At 46.7% G+C, this 25,400-nt stretch overlaps 1 protein-coding gene across 4 annotated transcripts in view; it reads right to left on the reverse strand.

Annotated features, from left to right (window-relative positions):
- Positions 1-7,137: 7,137 nt before the first annotated feature.
- VRK3 (VRK serine/threonine kinase 3) overlaps positions 7,138-25,400 on the reverse strand; it is a 29,269-nt gene continuing 11,006 nt past the window's right edge. For all 4 annotated transcript variants that reach the window (XM_072616121.1, XM_072616120.1, XM_072616122.1 and 1 more), the window contains exons 6-14: positions 24,032-24,098; positions 23,347-23,431; positions 22,813-22,918; positions 21,313-21,405; positions 15,555-15,687; positions 13,082-13,202; positions 10,428-10,486; positions 9,398-9,546; positions 7,138-9,227 (exon numbers count right to left, since the gene is read on the reverse strand). In XM_072616121.1, coding sequence (XP_072472222.1) covers positions 9,410-9,546; positions 10,428-10,486; positions 13,082-13,202; positions 15,555-15,687; positions 21,313-21,405; positions 22,813-22,918; positions 23,347-23,431; positions 24,032-24,098 — 801 coding nt within the window. In that variant the 3' untranslated portion in view covers positions 7,138-9,227; positions 9,398-9,409. The remainder of the gene's footprint in view (positions 9,228-9,397; positions 9,547-10,427; positions 10,487-13,081; positions 13,203-15,554; positions 15,688-21,312; positions 21,406-22,812; positions 22,919-23,346; positions 23,432-24,031; positions 24,099-25,400) is intronic.

Raw genomic sequence — 25,400 nt, forward strand, 5'->3', positions numbered from 1 at the left:
ACTTGGGTGGAATCATAGTGTGGAGGGCCTTGAATTCCAGGATCAAAAGTTTAGACTTCATATTTTGGGTAATCGCTGTCTTCAAAGGTCACAGAGGAAAGATAGGATACCAGTGTGTAAAATTCTTCAAGGGAATTCCACACTTCAGGCAGAGATGCTCTACAATTAAATCCTAAAGATAAAAAAGGAAACAAATCCAGTGAGGAGGAAAAATGGAATTTGTCTGAAGGTGCTGATGTGGATGCATTAGGAGCACCCCATCCAATACAAATGATGAGAAGGAGTTCACAGAAGATGGGAGTGAGATTAGGCAACAAGACTAATAAAGGCCATGGAACAATCTTATAAAAAGAGGTTGAGGAACGTGAAAGATTAGAATGAACTTAACCTGGTGAAGGAAGCCAAGGACATCAAAAAGGATTTTAAAGGCATATTGGAAGAAAAAGGATTGGAGAAGGGGTAGATAGGACCTTTGCTTGGGGAGCATGGGATGAGGAGATCTTAGAGAAAGTAGAACTCCACTCTTCTGTTTTTATTTTTTCTGCCAAGAAGAATTACTTTGACAATAAATTGGTCAATAAACATTTATTCTAGCAATAAACACGCACACTGGAAATAATAAAACAAAAATATTTCATGGGGAGTTCATAGCCAAGATAAGTAAGAAGACAGTAAGAGAACACCTTGAAAGCTGCCCCTGAATTCAGGCCATCTGATCCTGATGAATTTCATCCTTGGGTCCTGAAAGAAAGAACTGGAAAATTTGTTGGCTGGATCACTAGTAGGTGTTAATTGAAAGATCATGGAAACTGGGAAAGGTGCGACAAGATTGGAGAAGGTCGAGTGACCTGATTTTCAAAAAAGGGAAGGAAATAGTTTACCAATGTGCCTGACCTTGACTGGAATTCCTGGGAAAATTCTTGCACAGGTCATTACACCATTGGTAAATATCAAGAAACATCACTAAATTGTGAGCTCTTTGAGGGTGGGATCATTTTTTTGTAGCACAGTATCTGGCACATAATAATTATTGTTGTTGACTTGGATGAAGAGGATGAAGAAATGAGTATTCCATTATATAGAGCCTTTGCCAGACCTCTTCGGGAATACCATGTTCATTTCTGGGCACCAGAGTTGAAGAACGCCATTGCTAAATGTGACCAGAAGAGGACAAGCAAGGCAGTGAAGAGCTCACAGTCCATCATATCTGGAGATTGGTTGAAGGAGCTGAGGATGCTCTGCCTAGAGGAGGACATAGAGTCATTTCCAAGTGTCTGAAGGGCTGTCACGTGAAGGAAGGATCAGGCTTGTTCCTTTGGGCCCCAGAGTCAAATCTTGGAACTATGAATACATAGTTGAACTATGAATACATGTTACAAATTCTGGCTCACTGTCAGAAATAGCTTTCTAACTGAGAGGCTTCTCAAAGTCAAGTGAAGGCTCTCAAGGCCTCGAGGCTTTTTCTTCCTTGGAGGTCTTCAAGGAGAGAGTGGAAGACTGCTTGTTGGCTGTTCGAGTGGGACTTCTTTTCATGGATGTATTGAACCAAAGTGCTGCTGAAGTCCTGACAGAATAAAAAGTTCGGAGCTAGGCATGAGGAAGATGAAGGTGACAGGCAGCAAACAAGGAATGGACGATGAAGGATAGTCAGGGAGAACAATGTTATTGTTACGGGGTAGTCCCAGAGAGTGAGCATGAGGCATGAGCTAGGGTGGAGGCACTGAAGTAGAGAGGGCAGTGGAACATTGATCCTCCTAACAGTCCCAAGAGTCTGTTTCTTAGGAGTCCCAAGAGTCACAAAGGACTGGGATGTGGATAGACCACCTCAGGGTTCAAGAAAGACGATCAATAGGCCATCTGTTGCTCTGTCATAAGCTGTCTGAATCAACACTCTGCAATGAGGCAACAGAGGGCAGGGCCCTTTGAAGGCTGTTTTTTGACTATGCCCCAGGTCTAGGGCAGCCTCCCATGGGCTTTCTTGACCCTGAGGGGGAAAGGCAGCCCACCAACACCCAGGAAGCACAATCTTTAACAAAGTAATGGCCTCGATTGGTGGAATGTTGACTTGGAGTCCAAAGATCCTTGGACTTTATCTAATAGAGCCCCACCATTTTACCATTGGAGACACTAAAGCCTGGAAACATTCACTGATTTACTTAGTCACACAGGTAACAAGATTTAGTGTTTATTAATTAATGACAGAAACATGGATTTGAACTCAGGTCCTGTGACTTCCACACTGCTACTGAAGTGTGCTGGCTTGGCATTGGGGTCTAAGTTCAAATCCTGGCTGTGCCTCTTCAGGCAAGGCCCTTCTCTACTTGGTGCTCAGGGTCCTCCTCTGTACCATGAAGGGGTCAGACAAGAGGTTTGCTCATTAGGAGACCTGGGCATGAGTCCCACCTGCAGCCCCAACTGTTATGTCAGGCCAGTGGTAATGCTAAGCTTAGGAAAGAAGAGACTGGATGTGTGTGTGTGTGTGTGTGTGTGTGTGTGTGTGTGTGTGTGTGTGTGTGTAAAATCCTTGTTTTCTGACACCTGTGGGATTCCTACATTGTGCTGCATCTGAAAAGTCCCTGGGGATTTTTTTGGGCTCCAAGCTCCATGCTGGTATGTGCCACCCTTAGATTTCAGCAAAACAGAAGGTCCTGTGGGGCAGCAGAGACAATGAAATGTAAGGCTGATTCCAGTTTCAAAGGGCAATGAAGCTTCCCACTTCTTTGCGGGCATCCAGCTGCACTGGATTGGCCAGCAGAGACGTGAACATGTGTATCGCCCAGGCAATATTTACAGTTCCAAGGGCGACTATGAATATGCCAGCGTAGTTCTGAATCCCAAAGTATAACAAACTCCCTATATAGAAGGTGGAAGAAAAACATTTATTCAGACACCAGAAAGCCAAATCTGTCATAGTAGCCAAGAAGTCAATATATATTAGCACTGCAAGGGACAAAGGCATTCCCCACACCCTAAAACAAGAATTAGTTATTAAATACAAGAGAGAAAGAATTCATTCCTCACAATCACTATTTTATAATGAAAGAAACTGAGGCAAAGAGAGGCTTAAGTGATTTGTCCAAGGTCACACAACTATTATGTATCTGAGGTGGGATTTGAACTCAAGTCTTCCTGACTAGGCCTACTGCTCCATTCCATCTACTACATCATGTCTTATGCCGAGCTAAGTGGTGAAGTCACTCCGCTGTAAGGATGAGAGAGATGAGAGAGAGAGAGAGAGAGAGAGAGAGAGAGAGAGAGAGAGAGGGAGAGAGAGAGAAAGGACAGCAAAGTTCTTTAATTCCATCCACATCTACAAGCCCTTATCAGGCTACCTGTGTCTACTATGTGCCAGGCATAGTCCTGGGGGATATCAAGTGAAGCAAAAAACAATTCTGCTTCTCAAGGCACTCACAGTCTAATGGGGGAGATAACATATAAACAAGTACACAGAGATATGATACACTTAGATAAACAGATGCATAAACAGATAGATGAAATAAATTCGGAGGAAATCCCCAAGAAAAGGTCATAAGATTAAGGACCAGAAAGGACTTCTTGTAGAAAGTGGGACTTGAAGGAAGCCAGGAGGATGAGAGAGAGAATTTCAAGAGCTGGGAACAGCCAATGAAAATGCGCAGAATTGGGAGATGACCTTGAATTGTGTGAGGAAAAGCAAGAAGGCACTGAGTCCAGGAGTCCATAGTGGTGGTAGGGGAGGAGGAGTTAGAGTCGTGAGTTGCCATGACCACATGTGCACCTCACACTTGGTTTTATTCTCCCTCTGTACTTTAAGTGTGTGTTCACTCTCTTTTAGGCTGAACTGTGTTTCTGTGGGAGTGTGCACCCCAAGTTTTTCAGGAATATTTGATAATTACTGCTCTTGTATGCTATTTGAATGAATGCCTTTTCTAAGAGCTAATTGAGTTTCCTGGCATATTGTTAACAGGAAGTTCACCAGTGGGGGCTTGTGAGCCTCCTACAATGTCAGTAGTAGTCATCCCTGAGTTACCCCATGAAACCTGAAATAGGAGTCACCCCTCTGAGGACCCATCTGCCTGTGCAACTACAGGTTTGTGGAGCAGCTCAGAGGCCATGCATGCTACATAGATGTGAATCAACAGTGCCACACGGCAACAAGAGAACATTTGCCTGACAATATTCATTACCACACTATTTGCAATAGCAAAAAAAGGAAAAATGGAATCAAACTCAGGGTTCAATATGAGGGGAGTGCATGAAGAAGCTGGGGTATGAGAGTGTTACCAGATCCTACTCTGACAGAAGGAAAAATGGGAGAGATCTAAGGAACAATGGAAAGACTTGGACAAAAAGATGCAGTCGCATCAACATGGTGCACTTTTAAGCACCTACTATGTGCTGGGCAGTATGGTGGGTGCTGGGGAGACAAATACAAGGACTGAAACCATCCTTCCTTGCAAAGAAGCTTACGGTCTGAGGAAGGCAAGTGCACATGAGTACAAACAGAATGGAAGGAGGATAAATGACACATTTAGATCTAGCACTTGACAAATAGCATCTTATTGGAACTTCACAGCAATCCTTGATGGTAGGTACTGTTAAGATTCCCATTTTACAGATGAGAAAACTGAGGCAGACAGAAGTAAAGCAACTTGTTTAGGATCACCCAGGTAGTGGATCTGAAGATGGTTTGGGAGGGAAGGAGGGGCACGAGCAGAGATGGGAGGTCAGGAAAGGCTTCATCTCAAGAGAGAGGTAAGGTAAGGCAGAGGGGAGGAGGGAGGCATTCTTGGCATGGTGGACAAGGAACCAAGTTGTGACTATGGAAATGAGGTTAATTTAGAATGCCCACAAAATTCCGATCAAAGGTAACATGTAAAGCCCATGTCTGACTTTCCACTTAGGGAACGAAAGATCATGGCTCAAGGATCAGTTGCTGCTCAGTCACAATCATTCCCATTTGCTGTTTCACTCAAGTGTTTTGGGATCATATACTGGGTGGATTCACCTGGGAATAGCCCAGAGGAGAGTCCTGTGCTCACGGTGCAAAGAGATCTGTGCCCAAATTCCACCTCTGAGGCCCATCCAGCACCTACATGATGTGGGGCAAGGCTTTCCATGGCGCTGGCTTTCAGACTCCTCACCTGTAAAATACGGGCTTCCAGCTTAGGCCCATGATCCTCTGCTTTCTAGAGTAAGTGGAAGGATCCACGGTGCCCACAGCTATGCACTGGTGCTCCTGTCTCATCTCAGCCCCTCTATTTATCCTTGTCTTTTATTGTCTCTGCCAGTCTGAAGAGGTGAAATGTTACCGTTCTGAAGGTGCATTTCCCTGACTGTTATTGTTACGAACCAGACTTCATCTATTGTTACTGCCAGTTTGCATTTCAGCTCTGGAAAATTTCCAGTTTCTATCATTTGTTGTTATTTGTTCATATATATTTGTATTGTGTGTGTGCGCACACAATCTGCAAAAGCGCATTTGCTGAGTCCCTTGGAATTAGGGTTTGATAGGATTATATTTTATAGTTAGAGACCTAGACTTCAATCTTGTCTCTTGGCACTTACTACCTGTGTGGTTTCAGGCAAGTCAGTAACTTCTGTGAGCCTTGGTTTCCCTGTAAAACAGGGTGGTTGGACAAGCTGACCATCATCTAGGATCCATGTTGCATCTCACCTGTTAGTATGTAAGCTCAGGAACCAAGATGGAAGGGTAGTAGAAAGCTGTACAACAAATTCTTCTCTACCCCAACTCCTCCAAATAGATCTAGAAAACACCCCTGACCCATCCTGATGGAAAAAGCCAAAGAAAAAGCCCCTGAGAATTGTTTTTCCAGCTCAGGTCAGCAGGAGACAGAGTGAGGGTTCTAAGGATACTGGGGATAGATAGGGTCTGGCCAAGATTGTCCTGGCAGGGACGGGCTGTGCACCAGGGCAAGAAGAGACCCCTGATCCAGCTTAAAGAGGCCTAGCCTTGGGCAGGGCCCCACTGTAGCCCTGACATTCCTGGCTCAACATCAGATGACAGATCCTGAGCTGACCTGCGTCTAGGGATAGCATTCCAGGGCTCAAATTTCTAAGCTGGTGCTGAACCAAGGGCAAGTTCACAAGCAAGCTGCAGTTGTGACTCAGACTCCAAGGCGAGCAAGGTCTTGGTTCCAGCCTCCAGCCCAGCCTAGAGCCTGCAGATGAATATCCAGGGCAGGAATCTCAGACAAAGGGGAATCAGCAGTTGGCTCATCGAACTAGCAATGCCTCCCAGCTGGCTGAGCCCAGTGGCAGTCCTCTGAGATTCTAGATGGGGCAAGCCTGTAAAAATGTGGAGGTTTTCCAAGGCCCAGGTGCATATCCCACCTCAGCAGGTGGTGAGCTCAGGACTTTGGTGGCCCCATCTTACAGATCACACTTTCGGTCATACTCCATCATACTTTCACTGTCCACATCAGAGCTGTGAGGAAGGTGCTTTGTTTTCCAAGCCCCATATGTGTGTTATTGTCAATCCTGACACTAACACTGACCTGCCATGTGACTTTCGAGCTTTAATTTACCCATCTGTAAAATGGGGATAGTAACTCTCCTACTCCCTGCCTAACAGGGCTTTGGGGAATCGCTATCGAAACCTTAAAGAATGGTCTAACAAATACAAGTTATCACTGGTCAGCCACTGTATGACCTCATCCTCAAGAGGCCTGACCAGGCTCCCTCTGGGGCATCACCCAGCTGTGTGCCATACTTTAGGATGAATGTGTTGTAGTGTCTGACAAAGGATCAAGGTATCGGAGAACAAGCCCTTAAGGTACTGAGAGAAGGCCTTGGGGATGCTTCCCTTGGGGATGGTGGTGGGGAAATCCTGGCTGTTTTCAAGTCTTTATGGGGTCCTTCCATTGTACTTCATCTGAAAAAGATCTGGGGGCTCTTAGTCAGCTACAAGGTCATCATGGTCACCAAAAAGCTGCTGCTTTTAGGCTGGTGCAATCAGTCAGTAGCAGTACCTTGGGTTGGGAGGAGATCACCCCACTGGCCTCTGCCCAGCTAGGACCACATCTGGTACATTGGGGTCAGTGTGGGCACCACAGTGTAAGCATATTGTTAAGCTGGACAGTGTCCAGAGGGCAATCAGATGGCCTTGGATTCATGCCAAAAGAAACACATCACCCATCAGAACATACCAATCCATGTTGTACAACACATTTAACAAATCAAACCTAAGTTAAACATAGTTTTTAAAACAATCACAAAATCAGCAAATCAAATACAAAAGAAAACCATCCAAAATAAGTACAAAGGAAAAAAATCATCAGGGAAGTACAAACAAAACAATTTCAAATGAATAAAATTGGTATGGAATTCTGGATCTCTAGTGAACTGAACCCTGGGAGGCCCAGAGTCAACACAACCTGGGTTCAAATCTAGTTTCAGACACTAATAGTTGTGTGACCCTGGGCAAGTCACTTCACCTCTGCCTTAATCCCCTGGATGAGGAAATGGCAAATCTCTCCAGTACGTTTGCCAAGAAAACTCAAAATGAGGTCATGAAGGGTCAGACACAGCTAAAATGGCTGAACAAGCTCCTTTTCAGCTCTAAAAATATATAAAGTATTGGCCAAAGAACTTTAAAAATTTCACAGACATCTTGGGGTCACTTGGCACCTGGGGAACCATCCTCCTACTACAGTCCAGTAAGTCTGGTAAATAGTTTGCCATTATGTGTTTGAGCAAATTCCTACCCATCTCTGTGCCTCATCTATAAAAATAAAGTGGTCAGGCTTGATCTCTGAAATCCTTTCTGATTTTGTCTAAACAGGATGAGATTCCTACTAATTGGCCACACCGTGACAAGCTCAGGCTGCCTTGGTGGTTGGTACGCTCCTAACAATTCTAGGTCTTCAAGAAGAATCTGCATAATGGCTTGTGGACGAGAGAATTTGGGGCCAGGTTGGCCACATGGCATCCAAGGTTCCTTTCAGGTCTGGCTCATCTCAATCATGGTTAGTAAAGTCATGAGTCCCCTTTCACTAGGTGTCCTCAAGCACAGGAGGGCCATTTTGTTGGTTGGAATAGGGATTCTTAGAGAGGTCAGCATTGGGATAGATGCCTTCTAGTCTCCCTTCCAGCTGAGTCTTAGTGTCTTGTATCCTGGGCCTGTCTCCCCATCACACACTCCCTTTCTTCACGCTTTTATTCTGGAACATCTTTTCGACTTCAGGGACACAAATCCATGAGTCACATCCTAGGTGAACATTTCTTATTCAGGTTAAGTCCCCCTTTTCACTGTCTCTGGGTTCTGCCATCATGAACCACCCTGTGCTTTGGTTTAAAGACTGTTTGGGCTCCTGGGGGCTCCACAACTTCTAGTCTGCTTGTGGGTTGGTGCAGATGATTCCTAAGGGTCTTTCCACGCGAACTGATCCAAGAGTCTCTAGGAGGTCACAGAGGCAAATTGTCCAAAGAACTCAGACTGAAGAGACCAAGGCCAGATGATGTGGCAGAATGGCTCCTTCCCATCGCCCGGCTGGGAACAGTGTGGGCATGCAGCTGGAGGTTTTTGTGGTGGCCCATTGTGATCACACCACACCAGGCTGTGCAGGAGTGCATCCTGGGTGTGGGTATGGGCATGCCACAGTCACATTAGTGGGGGGTTTAAAAGCGATGTAGCTGGGGTCAGGTCACATGGCTGTAATCAGGTATGTAGCAGTGAGAACCAGGAGACTAGGAGACAGGAATGGGTGATAGCTCAAAGAAGAATGTAGGCCATGGATAAAAGCACCAAAGCATACCTCTGTAGGAGAGATGCTCCAAGGCTGGGGATAAGCTTGTGCATGAATGTAGCCACAAGCAGACCATGTAAGCATAAGCAGGGATGGGCCCAATGTACAGCTCCGCTCCAGCATCACTGTGGATACAGCATCTCCAGACCCCTGTGGGATGACCCATGGCTGCTGACCAACAGTGATGCGGTTTGGGATGGGGGTGATGCCACACCCCGAGCATGATCCTCTTTGGACTTCTGCCTACACCATGGCTTCCACTTCATCGGTCTAATGGGAAGTAACTGGATTTTCACATTATCTAAGATTTAAGACATAAATTTTCTGAGAGAATTTCTAAATGTCTCCTAAAGAGATCAGTTCTGAAGCAGACACAGCGCTGCGCACTCCGGGATGTGTCCAGAAGAACTTCAGATTGATTGTCAGACTGGCTTCATAATCACGTTGTGAGAAAACACTCAAACAGTGAAGCTGCTAAATCTGAAAGACAAGAAAAGGGGTCATTAGTTCCTGGCTGTTACTTCTGGCCAGGCTGGATAGATGTTTGCTGAATGCCTTCTGGTTCCAATGCTAAATAAACAAGGTCTATTCTAGGACCAGCTGAGGGCAAACCTGTTCCCTGGGTGCCAACCCAAGTGCTTCTGCCTTACCTATAGGTCAGTCTAAAAGCTGATGTAGTCATACGGTGCAATATGGTGTTTTTCAAGAGCTGACATCAAGACTGTCCGCAGCAATCCGTAGTTGGGTTTCTCCTCATACTGGAGAGCCATTGCTGTGTTCAGGTAGGCCTTCAGAGCTTCTGTAATAGAGAAGGACTTCAGAACCCCAACCCCCCATACAAAGTCCTCAGGCTCAGGAAGGGAAAAGGATTTGCCCTCAGCTTTACACCTACTGACCGAATTTTCTGAGGACTTGAAGCTGGCTGAGAGACTTGGAAGACCTCTCATGTCTTCAGAGTTCTGAAACCCATGCTTGATTATCTAAGGGCATCTAAGTCAGCTCTCCAAGTTTTACATATAAGGAATTTGACCTCCACAGAGGGGAAGAGACAGCCTCGAGGTCCTGCAGCCAGCTCAGAAAGCCCATGGTCCAGTCCCTCCTTCTCAGATCCCAAAACCCAGGACCAGAGTAAGAAGGAGATTCAAAGTCATGTGATTCTGTGAGAGATGATCTAGTCCACCCACCCTGCTCCTGCTGAAGAGGGGTGGAGGCCAAGAAAGGAAGGAAAGTGCCCAAGGTCCCCAAGCACCTAGAATCACACAACAGTGAAGCTGGAAAGGAAACCTAGATGTGACTGAAGCCTAAACCTAAGCAAAGGCCCAGAGAGGGAAGGACCTCACCAAAAGTTACATGACTTTGCAATTGTAAGGGACCTTGAGTTAACCCGCTACATTCCCTTCACTTCAAAGAGGAGGAAATGGAAGAAGACAGAGAAGAAAGGACTTCCCCAAGGCCACTCAGCAAGGTAGCAGCAAAACCCCAGCCAGAGGTGCTGAGGCAGGGGGCAGGGACTTGTCAAAGAACGTGACCTCAGGAGCCAAGAAGAGTTACAAGGAAGACTCATCTCAAGCTGGAGAAGGAGAGTTGGAGGGACTGCACTGTATGCAGATTCACACAGCTGGAGTCTGGGGGCTGGCCCGGATTTACCTCCCACCCCGGCCTTCTCCTTTCAGAACCAACCTGGGGGCTGTCTTTGGCCACAGGACTGCCTCACAAGCTCAGCCACATTGGTCAGGAACCTGTCAGACCAGAAAGATGTTTTTCAAAAATGGAAAAAAAATCATTTGTCAGGGATGACTCTTCCCCCTGTTCTAAGGCCCCTTCCCGGCTCTGACATTCTCTGGTCTTGTTTAACAGCACTTTAAAAAAAGACAAGGCGCCTCTGGGTCTTAAAGCACTACAGGCTTCTCCACCACGTGGTCCACAATCTCCTGTGTTCTTTCTATGAATTTTTGTATTATTTTATCCGGTTCTATAAAGCGTGCCATTCATATTTTGATTAAATATGCAATTATGTTAAAAAGGGCAGTACTGCCATCTTTGTATTAGCTTAATTTAACTATGTACTCTGGAGAGCTCTTCTTAAATTGGGCCTTTTTTCCTATAAAATTGTTTTCTGACAGCTAACATGTGGAGAGCACTTTAAGCTTTGTGAAGTGCTTTACAAATATTATTTCTGATGTTGGTCCTCTCAATAACCCTGGGAGAGAGGTGCTATTATTTTTAGGGTTGTCTCTTTCTAAGGCCTGTATCTAGTCTGTATGCTAATTCCCAATACTGAATATATTTTGTCATTATTTGGTATGATTTTACTCCTCCTAACAATTTCTTGCTTTTGTTGATGGCATACAGAAATGATTTTTCTGGGTTTATCTGAGCCTGTGATTATGCTGAGGTATTTAATTCTTTGGTTAACTTTTCTGTTGATTCACTTGGGTTTTCTAAATAAACCACCATATTGTCTGCAACTAGAGATAGTCTCAGTTTTAGCTTTCTCTTTATGCACATTCACTCTAAGACTCCAGTGGATCTGTGATCTCACTGATGACGATACTCCCTCAGACAGTGCAGCCTGGAACCCATCTACCCATTCATCCATGCATTCATCCATGCCAGGCTTCCACCCATACATGCATCCAAATATCCATCCCTGGATTCATCCACCTTTCCATCCATGCATGCATGCATCTACCCACCCACCCACCCATCCATCTATCCAAGCCTTCTCTTCCATGTGACCCTTGGCTGTATCCTCCTGTGCTCTAGGACCATCCACACCATGTGCTATAAGCCTCTTTTACATTTCCTGACATTGTGCAGTTAACAAAGGAGCATATGGGCTGTTGCTAAATGACACTTTTCCAGGTATATGGATCTCCAATATCCTGTAAGCTGTTTTTCCCATATAGTTATTCATAACAAATGTACTACAGCCCACCTGTGCCCACCAAGTACCTCTCTTGCCCTTTGGGTCATCTGTAAATAATGTTTCAGAGACTGTGGTATTCTATGACTTGCCAAGCATACAGAATCATCAGAAGAATGTTGATGCTAACAAGATGGGCTTTTGTTTCAGGGAGAAACTTGGGGTCATCAAAAACATTGTGTGGTTTCCCAAATGCAATGAGATGGGAGTCAATAATTCTAACCTTTCTAGTGAGGGACCTTACCATCTGGCCTGCCAACATATCCTCAGGTCTGCTGGGCCCTACCACCTGCCCTGCCTACACCCCCTTCAGATTTCCAGGCACTGGCATCTAAACTACTCACAGACCTTGTCATCAGCCCTGGTGCTGATCTGGGGGGGGGGGGGCGCTTCTGGAGCTTTTCATCCACCCTGCAACTTCATGAGCTCTTTTATATGCTGTCTGCCCCATTTCAGAGGCCTCCTGGAATGCCTTGAGAGAAGGGACCATCTTCCTTTCTCTATCTGTAGCCTCAGCACTTAGCACTTTAGCACTCATGAGCTGGGCACATACTGACTGGTGCATAATCCATTCTCCTCCTCCTCTCCTGGGCCTAGCTCTCTGTCCAAGACAATCAAACACCAAAATGGCCAGCTTTACAGGCTGGTGTGGCCAAGAGGTGTTTGCCATTTCCCCAACAAGATGCATCTCACACATATTCTGACATTGTATAAGGGTTCTTAAAACTCATAATGAAGGCTTAGGCTAGTCAATAACCTTCTGGTTATCAGTCTGAAGTGAGGCATCAAACAGGGAGATATCTCATTGGAGGTGTTTAAAGGTAAATGTAAAAACTACAATGCAAAGGATTACAAGGGAAACTACTTCCACTAAAATACAGCAATCATAAAACATTAAAGAGAAACAAATTCACAGACTACGGCTAAGAAGCCCTCTTCTAATGTTTCCCTCTCTAGTTCATAAAACTCTCGATCTCAAAATGCTTTTTGTTTAAACGCTATGGCACAACTTCCCATCACTTTGCTTTTTAATGGTTTAAAATATATATACGTATATATGAATATTAATGGGCATTATCTGCATCTACTGACACAATACCATTTTAAAAGTGTTGATATAGTTCCTCATTGTACCCTCCAGTTCTGACCTTGCTTCCAGACTGCCTCCAGCAAGGACGTCCTGGGTTCTAAGATCACAGCCAGCTCTGACGTTCCATGTTCTGGGGTCAGTCCTTCTTAGGTTGCACAATTCTATGTTCTTCTTGCTCTCTGCCTTTCTGAGGGCTTTCCATCAAGTCTGACTCACCTTGTTTCCAGTCCCATCCATTCCACAGGGCCCTGGGCGCCTTCTCCATCAACAGAGGCACTTGCGTCCCATAGGGCAGGTTGGTAACTATCTGTAGCTTACCTCTCCTTCTGCCTCATGACTGCCTGGGCATCAGGAAGCTGACTGGTCCAGGGCAGCGCCCCATAGAGCCACTTCAGAAGACAATAGCCAAGGGCCTGCATGTCACTCCTTCGGGAGGGATCTGGGGAGAGGCCAATGATAACTTCTATTTTTAGAAGGACCAAGAGGATAAGATCATCATCGTCATTTTACAGATGAGGACCCTGAGAAGCAGAGGCTGAGGCTGGAGCTGGGCCCATTCTATTCTGTGGTCTGGGAGGCAGAGTGGGGCACCATCTCATGATGAGAACCTCAAAGCCATCCATGTCTAAGTCCTGAAACTAGGGCCTACAGAGATTGAGAAGCTGGCCTTGAACAGCACTGAGACTCATGTCAGAGCTGGAAGGGATCTTAGAGATGATGTCATCCAAACCCTCCATTTTAGAGATGAAGAAAGTGAGGCTCAGAGAGGCAGGAGATGTATTCATGTTGTACAACCATCAGTCACAGAACCCAGGTCTGATGGATTCAAATAATTTGGGAGCTGGAAGGTGATCAGAAACCTTATCTGTCAAGAAGAGGCAACAGAAGTCCAAAAAGGGAAATGCAAGAGAGTTCAAAGGTCACAGAGTCCTACCCTCTTTCCTTCTCCTAAGAGGAATGACTTACCCAAGATGGCAGTCCTTAAAGACCCATGTGGACCCTAGCAGGGGATGGGTAAAAGGCTAGCTTGGTAGAGAAGCAGAGGGAGGAGAGCTGAGAGAGAGAGAAGGAGAGCTGCTAACTAGTCACCCGTGAGGACATCAGACCACCAGGCCTTGATGAATTACATCCCCAGGTACTGGAGGAATGTAAAGATGTGACTGCTGACTCACTGTCGGAGACCTTTGAGAGACTGTGGAGAAGAATAAAATGAACTGCAAAGAAACAGCAAATGTCCCAATTTTCAAAAAAGGGAAGAAAATAGAGTCTTCAAGATTCTCGATAGTCTCGTTAAAAGGCTGGGTAGGAAGGCAGGTCACTACAAGATACCAAGACCTGGTCTAGAAGCATGGCTGACTAACCTTCTTTTCTTTTAGACAGAGTTCTAAGACTCATAGGTCGTGGGGCTCTTGTATAGGGAGTTTACAAAGATTTTAGCAAACCATTTGACAAATGTCTTTATTTCATTCTTGTGGAAAAGATGAAGGGAGACATGTGGATGTGGCAGGGGCCAAAAAGCGGGATCTAGAATGTAGTCAGCAATGATCAAATGCCAGCATGGAAGGCCCATGGAGGAATGCACGAGGGGCCTGAACCTGGCCCATGGCCACTCAGCATTTGCATAAATCGTGTGGCAGATGGCACAGAGAGCATGCTCATCAAATCGGCAGAAAACACAAAGCTGGGAGGGAGAGCAAACAAGCCAAATGGGAGAGCTGGGATCCAAAAAGATCTTGAGAGGCAGAATCTAAAAACAAGGAATTTAACAGGGATAAATGTAAGGTCATTTTCACAAGTACAAGATGGGACAAATATGACTGGCAAAAAAAAAAATTAGTCTAGTTAATCTGAAAAAGATGTAGAGAATTTCCTGGAGTAGAAATACAGTATGGTGGCCAAAAAATCGAACGCAATCAAAGGCTTTGAGATCACTCCACATAAAGAAAAGCTGAAAGGAACGACGATGGGTGTCGGCTGGAGGGAAGACTAAAGTCAGTGTGGGATGGTGGATAGAGAACTAGCCCTGGAGTCAGGATGGCTGGAGTCCAGTCTCTGACCCACACTAGTGTAATCACAAGCAAGTATAACCTTTCACTGGTTCCTGGCAAGCTTGAGCTACAAGTGATAAGGAAGATGTGGAGCAACATCAAGGAGATTTCATGGAGAGCTACCCAAAATGATGAAATCACAGGTCCAGAGGGAAAGAGAGGAGAAGGGAGGAGAGGAGGCAGGGGGAGGGGAAGGAAGAGGAGAAAATGACTTATTGGCAATATGCTAGCTTTCTTCAAGTACATGAAGGACAGTCAAAAGGAAGAGGGTTCAGACTGGACCCCTAGAACATGGAACCATGGTGGAACAGTGGGGACAAGCTGCAATAAAACCCTCCTTGGAGTCAGAGATATCTCCAAGCACAAAGGGCTGCCTCAGGAGGAAGGGACTTCCTCTCACTTGGTGGCTGCTATTCTTATTCAAGCATGAGTTATACCAGGTGACCTCTGAGGTCTTCTCCATTGCTGAGATTCTGTGATCTTATCCAAGTCACATGACAGAAGCCCAGAGCAGAAGAGACTTGTTCAGGGTCACACAGTAAGTCTTCTCACTTCCCCACACGCTCCTATCCTCAGACTGTACCCTCCTCCTGGAATTCTAAGCTCTGGCAATATTAGACTCTATTACTAGGGACCTATCCCTGCAACTCTCTATGGCCCAAGTCAGCCTAAGATGGTGGGAGGCAAAAAGAAGTCTCTGGAAGACATCCTCTGTGGACTCCTCTCCTCACTAGACTTCTTACCTATTCCCTTGTGCAGATCCAGGCTGATGAATTCAAGCGTTCCTTGATGAGGGGTTCTTTTCTGCTCCTTATATGCCACATGCCTTCCCCCTGGGCAGTATCGGAACACAAAGCTATAGCCAGCCAAGGTGACCTAGAAGAGATGGTATGGAAGGCCATGGGTATTCAGGAGTCCACCCAGGATTAAAGAATACAGAATCTTAAGAGATGAAAGGGACCTTGAGCTCATCTCATCCACCCTCCCACCCAGTTCAGGGGTCCTCTCCACACAGAATCTCAGAACAAAGAAGGCCCTCTAGAATCATCTTCTCCAGCTTCACCAAAAGCCCCTTGGTTTAAGAAAGACTATTAGAACCAGCAGGATGTGTGATTCTAGAGAATAGGAGCTGATTCACTTCTGTCTGTGTATCCCCAGCACCTGGCCAGTTCCTGGAGTGATAGTGTAGGGTTCTTATACACAGTCACTCTAAACCTGCTCAACCTTCTAGACAGCTGACAGGAGCTGGGACTAACCAATGTCTACTGTGGTGGCACCTGGGGCAAGTCCACAGTTGTGTTGCCCGGATACAAATCAGGGTCTGAAAGCCTAGGAGGGCTACGGTCAGCCTATGCCCTTATCAGATTGCACGGGAGCCTGAACATTTGTAGTTCTCTGCCTTGAACCACCCCTGTGACCCTTGAAAAACACAGTACTCAGTACCCAAAGAACATATGGAAGGAGCCCAGATAAGATGGATCAAAGTCATAGAAAGCCATGAAAGTCCCACCAGAAGTGCACAGACTAAGGCCATCACACAAAGTACCAATCTGGGAAATAAGACTTGAAGGATAAACAATCAAAAGGGATGAAGATATATTACGCAGCTAGTGATGGCCAAGACACAAGCCCGTACGTAAGGGGAGAATAACTCCAAACCACCTATAAGCAAAGTCTGGCCACAAGATCAACTATAAGTCCAGGAAGAAATGATGCAAGAGTTTTAAAAGGGTATAAATGAAACAAGAGCTCAAGAGGAAGATATTGGAAAAAAAATGAGAGTTTTAGAAAGAGCATGGGGGGGGGCAGAGTCAAGATGGCAGAGTAACAACACACACTTTCTAGAGCAGTGCCCCCAAACCCAGCCAAATACCTGTAAAAAATGGCTCTAAACAAATTCTGGAGCTTCAGAACCCACAGAAAGATAGAGTGAGGCAAATCTCCAACCCAAGACAGCTTGGAAAGTCACCGGGAAGTGTGTCTATCACTCCACGGTGGGGGCAGGGTACAGTCCAGCATGGGCTGCACCAGCACAGACCGGACCTGCGCAGGTCTTGGGGAGACTGAATCTCTCGTACCTGTGGCAGTTTCCAGACTTCAGGACCCCAAAATGCCGAGGACAAATTGGAAGGTCAATGGAAAAACCCCATGGGACCAGTGTGGGAGAGTGGAGTGGTCCAGCCCCAGGCCCAGGGTGGGAGAGGGGGAAAGGGAAAGAGGAACCCACAGCAGCCATAGCAGCAACAGGGACAGAGACAGTGACTGCTTCTGGAGCTCTAGGCCCACAGATTGTGGGGGAGTCGAGATGCTGACAGTATATCCCCCACCTCCACTGGAAGCAAAGATCTACCTTGACAAAGAGCTCAAAAATCAAGTAAATGGCTGAGAAAATGAGCAAAAACCGAAAAACGAACCAGACTGTAGAATCTTACTTTGATGACAAGGAAGACCAAAACATGCAAACAGAAAAAAACAAAGTCAAAGCTCCTCCAAGAAAAACATGAATTGGTCTCAGGCCATGGAAGAGCTCAAAAAGGATTCTGAAAATCAAGTAAGAGAAGTAGAGCAAAAATTGGGAAGAGAAATGAGAGTGGTGCAAGAAAATTATGAAAATGAGTCAACTGCTTGCTAAAGGAGACCCCAAAAATGCTGAACAAAATAATACTATAAAAAATAAACTAATCCAAATAACAAAAGAGATCCAAAAAGCCAACGAAGAAAAGAATGCCCTAACAAGCAGAACTGGCCAGATGGAAGAAGAGGTCCAAAAGCTCACTGATTAGAATGGAGCAGATGGAAGCTAATGACTTTATGAAAAATCAAGAAATTATAAAACAAAAACCAAAGGAATGAAAAAATGGCAGACAACGTGAAATATCCCACTGGAAAAACAAGTGACCTGGAAAATAGATCCAGGAGAGATAATTTAAAATTATGGGACTACCTGAAAGCCATGATCAAAAAAAGAGCCTAGACATCATCTTTCAAGAAATTATCAAGGAAAATTGCCCTGATATTCTAGAACCAGAGGGTAAAATAAATGTTGAAAGAATCCAGCGATCACCTCCTGAAAGAGATGCCAGAAGGAAAACTCCTAGGAATATTGTAGCCAAATTCCAGAGCTCCCAGGTCAAGGAGAAAATATTGCAAGCAGCCAGAAAGAATCAATTCAAGTATTGTGGAAATACAATCAGGATAACACAAGATCTAGTAGTTTCTACATTAAGGGATCACAGGGCTTGGAATATGATATTCCAGAAGTCAAAGGAACTAAGATTAAAACCAAGAATCACCTGCCCAACAAAACTGAGGATAATACTTCAGGGGAAAAGAATGGTCATTCAATGAAATATAGGATTTTCAAGCATTCTTGATGAAAAGACTAGAGCTGAATTAAAAATGTGATTTTCAAACACAAGAATCAAGACAAGCATGAAAACGGAAAAGAGAAATCCATAAGGGACTTACTAAAGTTGAATTGTTTACATTCCTACATGGAAAGATAATATTTATAATTCTTGAGACTTTTCTCAGTACTAGGGTAGTTGAAGGGATTTTACATACATAGACAGAGGGCACAGGGTGAGTTGAATAGAAAGGGATGATATCTAAAAAAAATAAAATAAAATTAAGGGGTGAGAGAGGAATATATTGAGAGGAGAAAAGGAAAAATAGGATGGGGCAAATTCTCTCACATGAAAGAGGCAAGGAAAAGCTTTTTCAATGGAAAGGAAGAGAGGGGAGATAAGAGGGAAAAGTGAACCTTACTCTCATCACATTTGGCTTAAGGAGGGAATAACATGCTCACTCAATTTGCTACGAAACTCTATCTTACACTACAGGAAAGTAGGGCAGAAAAGGATAAGTGGGAGGACTGGGGGGATGATAGAAGGGAGGGCTAATGGAAGGAGGGCATAATTAGAAGTAAATACTTTTGAGGAGGGATAGGGTCAAAAGAGAGAACAGAATAAAAGGGGGACAGAATAGGATGGAGGAAAATATAGTTAATCTTCCACAACATGACTTTTATGGAGGTCTTTTGCATAACTATACATGTATAACATATATTGAATTGCTTGCCTTCTCAGTGGGAATGGGTGGGGAGGGAGAAAGGGAGGGAAGTTGGAACTCAAAAGTTTTAGGAACGAATATTGAGAATTGTTTTTGCATGCAACTAGGAAATAAGAAATACAGGTAATGGGGTATAGAAATCTATCTTGCCCTACAAGAAAAGAGAGAAGATGGTGATAAGGGAAGGGAAGGGTGTGTGATAGAAGGGAGGGCAGACTTGGGGAAGGGGTAGTCAGAATGTACAGTGTCCTGGGGTGAGGGGAGAGGAGAGATGGGGAGAAAACTTGGAACTCAAAATCTTGTGGAAATGAATACTGAAAACCAAAAATAAATAAATAAATTAAGATTTTAAAAAAAGAGAGAATTAAAAACTCAGCATAAACTTTACCCATGTTACAGACTCCTCAAAAATTAGAATGAATCAAAAAGAACTTAATCATTCCAAGAGGCAACAGGGAATGTTAAAACAAAGTGAAAAGGTTGAAAATAACAGAAGGAAATGGGTGGCATTTCATATAAAAAGAGCTGATCAGAAAAATAGATCAAGGAGAGAGAAATAAGAATGACTGGACTACCTGACAGTCATGTCCAAAACAGCGCCTGGCTATCAGCTTCAAGAAATCACCAATCAATAAACATTTATGAAGAGTCTACTGTGTCTGCCGGGTACTGTGCTAACTACTGTAGATACAAAAAAGAGGCAAAAGACAACTGCTCAGTCTCAAGGAGATGCAGCCTAACAGGGAAGACAACATGCAAATACATCTGCACAAAGATAAGAAGGCATACACAGGACAATTAGGAAGCAACTTAAAGACGGAGGGAAGTGGGATTCAGGCGGGTTGGGGAAGGCTTCCTGGGGAAGGGGAGATTTTTGCTGGGAGTTAAAGGAAGCTGGGGAGGTGAGCAGAGAGTGTTCCAGGCCTGGGGCCAGCCATTCCTCAGGACAGCAGGTGCCTACTCAGACCCGTGCATGTAGAGAGCAGCCATCACGTTGTCATTTCCAAAATGCTCAGCACTTCACAAAGCCCTTTGCCCATTGGTTGTTGTCATTCAGTCATTTTTTCAGTGGTGTCTGACTTTTCATAACCCCATCTAAGGTTTTCTTGGCAGAGATACTAGAGTGGTTTGCCATTTCCTTGTCCAGCTCATTTGATAGAGGAAGAAACTGAGGCAAACAGAGTGAAGTGACTTGCCCAGGGTCACACAGCTAGGAAGTGTCTGAGGCCAGATTTGAGCTCATGAAGACGAGTCTTCCTGATTTCAAGCCACCCCGGGTAAACACTTAATAATTCATTCATTCATTGGCAGGGCATGGCACAACCGCTTGTTGACTTGAACCCAAGCTGGAAGAGCTCCTAACTGGCTAGAACACTGAGCCACATCTAGTAAGATGAGACTGAACATGGAAGAATGTCGTCTGACCCTTGTGTTTGCAAGCTCAGTGTTTCTAGTATGAGATGGGGGAGGTGTGGCCAGAACATGGTCTGTCTGGAAAAGCTCTAGGGATCTTAGTGGATGGCAAGCACAAGGTTGGTCAGTGTCCATTTACTGCCAGAGCCTTCCCAGGGCCAAGTGGCATTGCGTAAGTGCTGGGTGAATGAGATGGTGACCCAAAGAGCTACAAGAGTGATGAGGAAAATCTACCTGCCCAGAATCAGAAAGCCAGGCTCCCTCTGGAACAGGAGGCTGTATTTCAGGAAGGGCACTAGAGGGTCACAGGTCAGACAAGAGTTCAGTCTACTGGCTTTCCTGAGGGGCAGGCAGGGAAGTGACTTGTCTGAAATCACTGGGCTACCAAGGGTCAGAAAGCAGGTCCCAGGCTCCATGGCCTGGGCTTTTCCCACTCTCCACATGGAACCAAGTGCTCAAGAGCAGGAAGGGATAGAGACAAGCTGTGTGGGGAGTGGCTGAAGCACTTGCAGAGGCCAGCCCAGTTGGGGATGAGAGAATGGTCTTCAAGGACTCCCAGGGCACACTTGCACCCAGAGCTAGGCTAAGGCTGCTAGGTGGTGCCACAGGACATAGAGCACCATGCCTGGGGTCAGGAAGACCTAAGTTCATATCCAGCCTCAGACACAAGCTGGGTGACCCCTGGGCAAGTCCCTTAACCCTGTCTGCCTCAGTTTCCTCATCTGCAAAATGAGCTGGAGAAGGACAAGGCAAACCCCTCCACTATCTGTGCCAAGATACTGGGGTCTGGAAGAGTCAGACACACCTGGAACGACCGAACAACCACCACCACGACCCAGAGGACAGAGCCAGGAGCAATGGGAGAAAGTGGAAGAAGGGCAGTTTTCAGCTCAGTTTAAGGAAGATCTTGCTCCAACCAGGCCCATGCAACAGGAGGATGGGCAACCACCCCTTCAGGCCTAGGATTCTGAGTTTGGATCCCCTGTCCACAGCCTTCTGGGATTGCCCAGACCCTACCTGGCCACAAGTGTCCGGATTCACAAAGATGTTCTCTGCAGAGATGTTTCCATGAACGTACTCATTCTCATGGATGAACTCCAGAGCGTCCACCTGAGGGAGATAAGAAGGGCCCAGATGAACCCAAGCAGTTGCCCAGTGGAGCTAGGCACTTCTTCACATTTGGCTGTCCTCTCCCTCCACTCAGTTCTGAACCAGTGGGAGCTGCAGTTCCATCATCTTTCTCTCCAGCTGCTCTTTCTGCTGGCCCAGGAGGCCAGCTCTACCTGCCAGGTCTACCAAGACCACCAACCCTGCAGGTCCCAAGGGAAGCCTGTGCATCTTTACCTCATGACTTCCCTCCCCCAGCCCCTCCCTTGCCATCAGTTAGTAGGCCTACCCAGTATCCCCATTCTATTCCAAGACCATCACCTCCTGGTGAGGTGAGGGCTGGCCTCTCCCTGCTTCCTCAGTCCACACCACACTTTGGCCTATGCACTGATCTGGTCACATCATTCCCCTACTCCAAACCTTCTGATGACTTCTTATCACCCGTGGAGTGACCTCTGAGCTTCTCCACCTGTGAGGTACTCAAGGCCCTGCTCAGTCTCCCACCCCTCACCTTTGTAGCCTTTTTGCTCACTACTTCTCTCCCACCACACCAGATGGACACCTTGTGGTCCCCTAGATATACCTGGTGCTTTCTGGCCTCCATGCCTTTGCCTGTTGTCCCACATGTCAGCTCTGTCTAGAGCTGTTCCCTCAGCCTCATATCCCTGCTGAATTCCCACTCCTCCTCTATGGCCTACCCCAAGGAATTCGCAGTTGGCTATGTCCCTCCCATTCCCACCAATGCCTTTCGGTTTATTTTCTACATAATTGTCTCTGTACTACCCTAGAATGGCTTGGAAGTAATGAGTTCTGTATCACCGAATGGTCACCTCACCCATTAGAGTCTGCTCAGGTAGGGCTCCTTGGGATGGTCTCTAAGATCCCTTCCACATACAAGATCCCAGACTATCAGGAGACTTCTGCCTACATAACCCTGAGGTCCCATACAACCCTGAAATTCTACCATTCTTTGTGCCAAGTTGGGGGTTGATGAGCTCTCGGGCCCTTCTGTGCTGTAGAAAGGCCATCCATGTTAGAAGGGCAGAGGAGGGGGTCCTCTGAGATCATGGAATCCTGGAAGAGGGGCCTTAGAGCTCATCTAACCCACTGGGATGCCTTCTTACTCTGAGATCTGAGGAATCTATGAGGCAGAGGGGGTTCCTGGGCTGGGTGGCAGACTGGCTGAGATGACCTCTCCTATGGTCACATCCAACTCTGAACTTCTCAGCTGTATGGGTTGGGAAGGTCAGTGAAGTGGCCAATTGCAGGAGTCTACACTGTCAGAGAATCCACCCCCCCTCTGGTCCTCAGTTTCCCCATCTGTAAAATGAGGATGTTGGACTCAGTCTCTGAAGCCCTGCCAGTCTGAACGGCCCTTTCCCCAGCAGGAAGTCCTTATGTACAACGTACCAGTCTGAACAAGAGATGGAACACAGTCTTCTCTGTCAGAATGTTCTTGGGGCGGTCATTCAGGATTGACTGAAGGCTTCTTCCCAGGTCAGGAAACACCAAGAACCTGAGGGACACAGAAGCTCAAGTACCCCAGGTCCTCTGGAACCTCAGAGCAGGCCTGACAAGCCCCTCGGGAACAGCACGGGAGGGGAGGACAGTTCTTGGCCAAAGGGGGCCAAGGGGGATAGAAGTGGCCTCAGATGGTCTCTGGCTGGCCCATGATTGCCATCAAGGGTAAGGGACAAAGTGACTCATTCTAGACAGTTCCTCCAGCTTCCCCAGTGGAAACTGAGGGGATGGAATTCGGTGATGTCTCTAAGGTTCATCCCATCTCAATACTCCCTGAACATAAGGGCAGCTGGGATGAGACTCCCTTAGGCCTGGAGCAGAACCAAGGCCAGCTCAGTTGGCTTTCACTGCTCCGAGTCAATCAGGGGAGCCCTGGGAAATGAGGAGGCAAAACTAGAGAAAAGACCCGGGATGCCCACTCACCTATGGGTGTCCTGGTGCAGGCCAAAGCTGATGCAAGCTGGGATGGCCAAGGAGGGGATCAAGCGTGACTTCTTCCATTTGTCCACTGTGGGAGAGCAGAGAGAGGCCTTGATTCAGGCTGACACTGCTGCCCTGAGCCAGCTTCAGGCCTCCTTCAGCTCCTTCCCTCTGGCAGGACCTTAGCTAGGTGGGAAGAGCCTGTGGGCCTGTCTTCTCTGCGCTGACCCTCGGCACAGCTAACCTCGTAGGCCCCAGGGCTGGGGGGTAAGGCAGAAAGAGGCACAAGGCCTGAGCCAGAATCTTAGTTTTTGACCTTGAATAAGACACACCAACTCTTATGAGCCTATTTTCTTGAATAACAAAATTTCTATTGTCAGCCTGTCTCCTAGACTAGTGGTGAAGATCCGAGGGAAGAGTGGACAGGACAGCATTCCCAAGCCTAGAAAGCCTCTGGCCTTGTGGCTCATGCAGTGTCTGAGGCTCCAAAATTCTATCCCTTGGAGCTAAGCCCAGTGAAGGAGAGCTCCCAACTTAGTGTGAACAGGAGCTGTCAGGCTGTCTTTTAAAGGCTTAGCTGAGACTGGGTGCTTCCTGGGAGAAGCTGGTTATGACATCTAAAGAGACCATCGGGAGGGCCAATGCGGGGCAGGGGAGAAACGTTCTCCTCTCCTCCCTACAGAGGCACCTGCTTTCTCTTTCACTGCTCTCTGGAAGAAGATCTGTTCGTGGAAGAGGCGTCCACTCTTCAAGTCCTGGGGAGAGAGAGAGAGAGAGAGAGATTGAGATGGGGGGGGAGAGGGAGAGGGGGAGGAGAAGAGAGAGAGAGAGAGGGAGAGAGAAGAGATTGAGATAAACGGAGAGGGGGGAAGGGAGGGAGGAAGAAAGAAAAAGAGGAGAGAGAGGGAGAGGATGTAGTTGACCTGGACGGGGCTGGGTGGGCATGGGGGAGGTAGGATACCTGTCTGAAATGCCTGGGGGACCCTGAAGCTCATAGGGAGGGGGACCTGCCATTGGCCCTCTCATCCTAGTAAGTCTGTGCACCTACTTTAGGGGAGGTGCTGATAAGGTCAATAAAATGTGTGCAGGGCAGGGTTATCAGGCTAAGGAGACACCAGGGCACCCTGGGGTTCATGGGAGGGCTGTCTTCAAGTATCTAAAAGGCCTGTCACAAGCAGCAGGAAGTAGTCATTCTACTTGGTCCCAGAGGGCAGAAGCAGGAGCAATGGGAAGATGGCACGAGGGTCACAGTCTGGCCCAACAATGAGATCTTCCTGACGACAAGAGCTGCCTAGCCATGTCTGGAAGGTAGTGAGTCACTCATGACCACAAGTATTCAAGCAGGGGCTTGTCAACTTTCCGTTGGGATGTTGTGAGGGAGATACCCTCCTGGTCAGGGTCCCCTCCAGCTCTCAAGATGACAGGTCAGTGCTCCCCAGATGGGGCTAGGTGCCATGACCGGCCAATGCTCCCAAGAAGGGGCTAGGTGCCATGCCTGCCCTTGAGGAGCTCCCCCCACTCCAGACCATGAAGACTTGGTGCCAGTAGAGGCTCCTCCAAAGTCTGAGGGACCAAGTCTGGGATGTGGCACCCTATGAAATGATAAAAGCTTCCCAAACACAGAAATTCCCCCACCTTCCCCGGGATGATTGCTTTTCATATCTGTCTGCTACAGATGTTGCATGTAACAAAAATGCGGGTCCTGGATAAATGCCTTCCCCTCTCTGGGCCTTGGTTTCCTCATCTGTAAGATGAGGGGCTTGGACAAGGTAATGTCCGAGGTCTCTTCTGAGGGTCTGCCCGCTGGCATATTCGACTCTTTCCCACAAGCCCACCCTGGGAGCAATCTGGAAGCTGCCCCTGATCTTGCTGGGAAGTTCTCAGTGCTCTGCTCCTTCCCACCTACTGTGAGACCCAGCTGTGGGATACAAGGATGGGGAGAATGTGGCAAGAGTTAGTCACAGCTGCCTTGCAGACCCCAGCTCTACAGTTCAGGGGCTAGTGGGGACTGGTTCCTAGGAAGCCACTCTGCCCTGGGCAGACCCCAGCTGGCTGGC

Source organism: Notamacropus eugenii, chromosome 5, assembly GCF_028372415.1.
Source record: "Notamacropus eugenii isolate mMacEug1 chromosome 5, mMacEug1.pri_v2, whole genome shotgun sequence".
Lineage (NCBI taxonomy): Eukaryota > Metazoa > Chordata > Mammalia > Diprotodontia > Macropodidae > Notamacropus > Notamacropus eugenii.